Here is a 7,230-nt window from a genome sequence, read left to right as displayed (position 1 = left end):
TCTTTTCGTCTTTCAATCTGACCTTCAGACTTTCCTATTCAGGAAATGGAGTGTTCCTCTGATTGGGGACTGGTGGCTTCTGGTCTGGCCCTGTGCAGCAGCTCCTCTGCCTTTGGGGTTGTGTTTTATTTCGCTCGGTTTTGTTAGCCACATGGTGTTAGTACTTTTTGTGGGGTCTATTATTGTAAAAATAGTTTTTTTGGGGGGGGGGTAACTGACAGGCCCCATTACACTTGTAAATTGAAGACTACTGGTATGCTGGCTGTGAAAATGTGGGGTTCAAAATCTGGAGCACAACAAAGAAGGCTGAAGCTCCGTATGTTGGATTTTCATAATCAACATACAAAAAACACACAAAATCCTGTTTGAGGAATTCCACAAGTTCTATAAAACGAAACATCCAGAAATGTCTGCTGATAATCAGAAACAGGTCATTAGCCATTATGAAGCTAACAATTTCCATCTTAGGTCTAATCCTAGGATGTATTGACTAAAAAGAATCAAGCCAGAATTTGTACACTCCCAATCGGAAATCAGGAATAAAATTCAAGCCTTCTCTAAACTCATCAATGTTTGCCTCATGTGCACTTCCTTCTGTGCTGCCACAAAATAGGGTATAAAATTAGGCACATTGTGTGATGACCCATTAATGACCCTCTTCATTTACGACTGTAACTGCAGGCTAAATTACAGTTGTAAATCCAGGACTACCAGGACTACCAAGATTTTCTCCCACAAGTGAGGTAGCCAGTTGTTTAATGACTTCCACATTCATTTAATAGATGCATCAGGAGGGATAGGGGTAATTAAGCAAGCAAGCTCCCCATCATAATTAGTATTTTTTCACTCCACCTTCAGGTCTAATCCTGAGATCTTTTGACTAAAAAGAATCAGGCCAGAATTGAAGTAGTCAATTTCTCACCGGTACTCTCAATGGAAAATCAGAAATGAAATTCAAGATTTCTCTAAACTCATTGTTTGCTTCATGTGCACTTCCTTGTGTGCAATAAGAGATGACTTACGCCTGAAGAATTGTTCACAGATTGAACATCTCAAATGTTTCTCCCTCGTCTGATACATGATGTATAAGGTTAGACCAAATACTGAAATCTTTTCCAAAATCTGGATGCTTTTTCTCTCCTGTATGAGTCCTCTGCTGTTTTACAAGCAGAGAAGTGTAACTGAAACTTTTCCCACACTCTAGACACACATGCGTTTTCTCTCCTGTGTGAGTCCTCTGGTGTATCACCAGGTGGGAATTCTGACTGAAACCTTTCCGGCATTCAGGACATTCAAAGGGTTTCTCTCCTTTGTGATTCCTCTGGTGTGTCACCAGGTGGAAATTGTGGCTGTAAAAGTTCTGCATTCAGGACATTCAAAGGTTTCTCTCCTTTGTGAGACCTCTGGTGTGTCACCAGGTGTGAATTCTGAGTGAACCTTTTCCCACATTCAGGACATCCGTACGGTTTCTCTCCTCTGTGAGTCCTCTGGTGTGTCACCAGGTGTGAATTCTGACTGAAACTTTTCCCACAATCAGGACATTCAAAGGGTTTCTCTCCTGTGTGAGTCCTCTGGTGTTTCAGCAGGTCAGAATTTGCAATGAAATGTTTGCCACAAACTGGACACTCAAATGGTTTCAATCCTATGTGAATCCTCTGGTGTGTCACCAGGTGGGAATTCTTTTTGAAACCTTTCCCACACTCAGGACATTCAAAGGGTTTCTCTCCTGTGTGAGTACTCTGGTGGTTTAATAGGTCAGAATTCGTAATAAAGCTTTTCCCACAAACTGGACACTCATATGGTTTCTCTCCTGTGTGAGTTCTCTGGTGTGTCACCAGACTGGAGCTGTGGCTGTAACATTTCCCACAATCCGGACAATCAAAGGGTTTCTCTCCTGTGTGAGTCCTCTGGTGTATCACCAGGCTGGAATTGTTTATGAAAGATTTGCCACACTCCGAACATTCAAAAGGTTTCTCTCGAGTGTGAATTCTCTGGTGTTTCACCAGGTCAGAATTTGCAATGAATCTTTTCCCACATTCAGGACATTCAAAGGGTTTCTCTCCTGTGTGAATCCTCTTGTGTCTCACCAGGTGGGAATTTGCAATGAAACTTTTTCCACAAATTGGACATTCATACGGTTTCTCTCCTGTGTGAGTCCTTTGGTGTATGACAAGGTTAGAAATGGAACTTAAACTTTTCCCACAATCAAAACAATCAAAGGGTTTCTCTCCTGTGTGAGTCCTCTGGTGGTTTACTAAGTCGGAATTTGTAATAAAACTTTTCCCACAAATTGGACATTCATACGGTTTTTCTCCTGTGTGAGTCCTCCGATGTCTCACCAGGTTGGAACTGAAACTGAAACGTTTCCCACAATCAGGACATTCAAAGGGTTTTTCTCCTGTGTGAGTCCTCCGATGTCTCACCAGGTTGGAACTGAAACTGAAACGTTTCCCACAATCAGGACATTCAAAGGGTTTTTCTCCTGTGTGAGTCCTTTGGTGTTTCACGAGGTGGGAATTTGCAATGAAACCTTTCCCACAAATTGGACATTCATACGGTTTCTCTCCTGTGTGAATCCTCTGGTGGTTTAGCAGGTTACAACCTTTCTTGAAACCTTTCCCACAAAAACAACATTCAAAGGGTTTCTCTCTTGTGTGAGTCGTTTGGTGTTTCACCAGGTTGAAATACCTACTGAAATGTTTCCCACAATCAGGACATTCAAAGAGTTTTTCCCCTGTGTGAGTCTTCTGATGTCTCACCAGGTTGAAACTGAAACTGAAACCTTTCCCACAATCAGGACATTCAAAAGGTTTTTCTCCTGTGTGAGTCCTCTGGTGTGTCACCAGACTGGAACTGTGGCTGTAACATTTCCCACAATCCGGACAATCATAGGGTTTCTCTCCTGTGTGAATCCTCTGGTGGTTTACTAGGTCGGACTTTGTAATAAATCTTTTCCCACAAACTGGACACTCATATGGTTTTTCTCCTGTGTGAGTCCTCTGATGTCTCACCAGGTTGGAACTGCAACTGAAACCTTTTCCACAATCAGGACATTCAAAGGGTTTCTCTCCTGTGTGAGTCCTCTGGTGGTTTACTAGGTCGGAATTTGTAATAAAACTTTTTCCACAAACTGGACATTCATATGGCTTTTCTCCTGTGTGAATCCTCTGATGTCTCACCAGATTGAAACTGAAACTGAAACTTTTCCCACAATCAGGACATTCAAAGGGTTTCTCTCCTGTGTGAGTCCTCTGGTGTTTCACCAGGTTGAAATACCTACCGAAATGTTTCCTACAATCAGGACATTCAAAGCGTTTTTCTCCTGTGTGAGTCCTCTGGTGTATCACCAGGTAGGAATTCTTCTTGAAACATTTCCCACACTCAGAACATTCAAAGGGTTTTTCTTCTGTGTGAATCATCTGGGGTTTCACTAGGTCAGAATTTGCAACACTTTTCCCACACTCAGGATATTCAAAGGGTTTCTCTCCGGTATGAGTCATCTGGTGTTCCACCAGGTAGTAATTAACAGTGACACTTTTCTCACAAACTGGACACTCATATGGTTTCTCTCCTGTGTGTTACTTTGCTTGGTAAAGCAGTTACCATATTAGGAGCACTTATAGGGCATCTGTCCTGCGTGGGTCCTTTTATGAACCACAAGGGAGATATTCTGACAAAAGATTTTGTTACATTAGTAACACTTGTATGGCTTTTTTCCAGTTTGGATCGTCTTCTACATAATCACCTATGCTTTTTATACCAGAGTTGGTATAAAACTGTGCTTTATAACACAATAGTGACATCTGTGGAGCTTTTCCCTCAATGATATGCTGGAGGAAGTCAAAAATATGATGGTCCCTTGTTTAGTGGCACTTTGGTTTCACCTACTGTTTTCTTCCTCCTATTGGGAGTTCTGCATTATTGTCTCCCCTATTTGAGTATCCAGTTGACCTTTTCTTCCCCACTGACTTCCAGATATTTCCCTCTTTTTCTGAACGGAAAAATGATCCTCTTCGCCTTGTCATGTAACCTATCCTTGTGTTCCGCATACTCTACTATTTACAGGTTGAAATCTCTTCTTGATTTTCTCTTGCCTTTCTCCTGCTGGGATAAGAGAATTGTGTAATTTTCTGGAGGAAATGGAAAATATTTTTATTCCTGGCTTGATTTGCTTTTCTTTTCAAAACTTATCCTGACTTCACCAGAGTGGTCTTATTGCCATCCTCTTCATCTATAAGATTGAAAGAAAAGTGTAACTTTAATTGTTGATACAATGCTTGCAGATGTGAAAAAAAGGAAAAAATATACATTACATTTAAAAAGCAAACATGCCACAATGCTAACCTCTTACACTAAGTACGATTCATTGGACCTTCCAATGATCCAAGTTTAAATATCCATTCAATCATGAAATTCCCTTGACTTGCATCAATCATAAACTCAAAGCACTATGGGTTATCATAAAATTCCAGATATATGGAAAGAGTAATATAAATACATATAACTATATCTATGTGGAAAATTCATGTTTTAATCCTAAAAAAAAAGATTGCTGTCAAACCTTCTGAGCTAATTTTTAGAGAGGCTTTAACTGATGAAATGATGTGCACGATTTGAACATGGACACAGGTCTGCAACCCGCGGCTCCGGAGCCACATGCGGCTCTTTCAGCCATCTGCGGCTTCCAGTCCTCTGCCATGTGCAGTCCCCCCCAAAAAAAGTGGGACTAAAAAAGTTCAACCAATCAATTCAAATATGTGGGGTAGGTGCATATCTCGCCTTGGCTCCACTCTTCAGTCAAACCCTGCTCTGCGCATGCGCGCATGTACGTGCATCTGCACACATTTTTTGCGGCTCCCAGTTTTTCCTTTTGTGAGGGAACCAGTTCCGAGTGGCTCTTTCACTGTTTCAGGTTGCTGACCCCTGAACATGGAAGTCCTCAGCTACAAATAAGGGCAAAAACTACTCCCCGGAGTCTCTCTGCTGACATCCCAATTGAAGTAATCCTCACTTACTGACAGGAATTGTGACTGATATCTATGTTATTAAACAGCCTGATTATTAAGCTTGACGTTAGCAAGCTTTTATCAGTTTCTCTGTAGTCATTAAACAAGTCACCGTAGGTTGTTAAAGGCAATTTCACATGACTGTGGCTTACAATTTCCTGCCAGTATATCCATTGATTCTGCTTGTAAGAAGCTAGCTGGGAAATCACAAATGGGGATCCTGAATTTGGGATACTGCAGCCACCATAAAGATACAATTGGCAGCATCTGAATTGGTGCAACACCCTTTTCCTGCATATTCATAATCATAGGCTCAGTGAAGAAGTGGTAAATGTGGACTACTTATTCGACTGAACATCCTGAAAGGTCTTCAATAGCTATTTATCTAAAGACCTACTTGTTTGAACAAGCCAGCCTGGCCTGATGGGTTTGGGTTTTATTATTGCTTTTAACGTACTGTATTTATTGTTGTTTTGTATTGGGCATTATGTTTAATCTTTTCTTAATTTTTGTATCTTTGCATTTTAGTATTTATTGCCCTGTTCACCGCCCTGAGTCCTTCGGGAGAAGGGCGGTATACAAATAAAATTATTATTATTATTATTATTATTATTATTATTATTATTATTATTATTATTATTATTATTATTATTATTATTATTAATTTTATTATTATTATTATTATTATTTAAAAACTGCTGGCTTAAGCACAATTGAGCCTTGTTAATACACGTATGGGGCGACAATAGGAAATACCATGCTTGTTTGCTATAAATAAAAAATAAAAATAAAAATCCCAGAAGAAAATAGTGGCAGTTTCAGTCTGATATTGTTGATAAGAAAACAGCAGGTCCACAAATGAATAATGAGAGTTGAAAGGGACCTCGGAGGTCTTCTAGTCGAATCCCATTTAAATAGGAAACCTTTATCGTTCTGGACAAATGGCCGTCCAATTTCTTCTTAAAAACCTCCAGTGATGAAACAGCCACAACGTCTGGAGGCAAAATGTTTCATTAATTGTTCTCACTGACAGTAACTTTCTCTTAATTCTAGTCTCCATCTGTTACTTCCTGTTCTGGTCCCACACTTTGGAGCACAGGTCAATCCCCTCTTCTATGTGACAGCCCCTCCAATTTTGAAAGAGTGCCATCATCTAAAGACAAACTCTCCATGCGGCATTTTAGTCCAACAACTGAAGCCTCTCTGAAGCCCAACCAATAAACTGGCTCTTCTGCACACCAGTCTCTGTTCCCCCAAATGCCCTGCAGGCAGTTATTGGAGCTCCCAGGCCTGTCCCTTGACCGGAAATTCTGTTATCTTTCTGAATATTATCACAGAACCCTCTTGATCTCATTGGAAAGCTGTTTGTAAAAAAACAAACAAAGCTTCTTTTTCAGTGTAGATTACGCAGCTCATAAAATAACAAAAATTAATATTGAAAGACGCTGCAGACAGGGCTGTCCACTGACGTGGGCAGAGAGAAACAGGGACGCAGCAGTCACCAAAGAGGGAATCTGAGCACGTAAGAGAGGCAGATTCAGGGGCTCCATCTCAAAGGAAGCCCACCTGGACAGGGCAGCCCATTGGCCAAGCCCACCTGGACGCCTCTCGGCTCTCCCTCACCCGCCTTCCAGACGCCATTCAGCTCCTCCTCGCAGGGTCCCCGCCCTCCCCTCCAGCCTCGCTCCCTCCCAGCCCAGAGCTCCCCCCGTCCTCCTCCTCCTCCTCCTCCCCTCCAGGCACTGGCAGGCTGACCCTCCCCAGCAGCGAGAGGGGAACGTGGGAACGGGGGTGCCCAACCTTCCGGGAATCCCCGGGAGCCCCCAGGCGGGGAGCCGGGCTGCGCCAAGAGGGGGGGCTGCGGGGCAGGAGGGGGGCTCGGGGGAAGGACCTGGAGGGGATCGGAGAGCCGTTCGCGGAAGCCGCAACCCAGGAGGAGGAGAAGCGAAGGCGCAGCGCTTCCCACGGAGCAGAAAAGCCCGCGAGGAAAGGCGGAGACTCGGAAGGGGAGGGGGCGCAACTGGGGGAAAACCCACCTGGCTCTCCCTCCCTCCCCCGGGGATTCCCCCTCCCCTTCCCCCCCCGGGGATTCCCCCCTCCTGATTGCCCTCCCCCTCTCGGAGCCTCCTCGCCCACCTGGCGCCCTTTCAGCGACCCTCCCCGCGAGGGGAACCTCCGCAGCGCTGCCGTAAGAAAGGCTGGGAGAGCAGGAAAAGGGGCGGGA

General features: G+C 43.5%; 1 protein-coding gene across 2 annotated transcripts in view; it reads right to left on the bottom strand.

The window, feature by feature from the left end:
• LOC308664077 (uncharacterized protein) overlaps positions 1 to 7,215 on the bottom strand; it is a 102,625-nt gene extending 95,410 nt beyond the window's left edge. Inside the window, exons 1-2 of one of the 2 annotated variants that reach the window (XM_081321046.1) lie at positions 7,143 to 7,215; positions 217 to 4,231 (exon numbers count right to left, since the gene is read on the bottom strand). In XM_081321046.1, coding sequence (XP_081177172.1) covers positions 1,293 to 3,500 — 2,208 coding nt within the window. In that variant the 5' untranslated portion in view covers positions 3,501 to 4,231; positions 7,143 to 7,215 and the 3' untranslated portion in view covers positions 217 to 1,292. Of the gene's footprint in view, positions 1 to 216; positions 4,232 to 7,142 lie in introns of those variants that run through there. The other variant, XM_081321047.1, reaches the window with a different exon arrangement.
• Positions 7,216 to 7,230: the final 15 nt, after the last annotated feature.

Source organism: Vipera berus (genome assembly GCF_964194415.1).
Source record: "Vipera berus genome assembly, chromosome: 2".
In the NCBI taxonomy this organism is placed as follows: Eukaryota; Metazoa; Chordata; class Lepidosauria; order Squamata; family Viperidae; genus Vipera; species Vipera berus.
The sequence above is the reverse complement of the archived record's forward strand: the minus strand, read 5'-3'. Positions and strand labels throughout refer to the sequence as shown.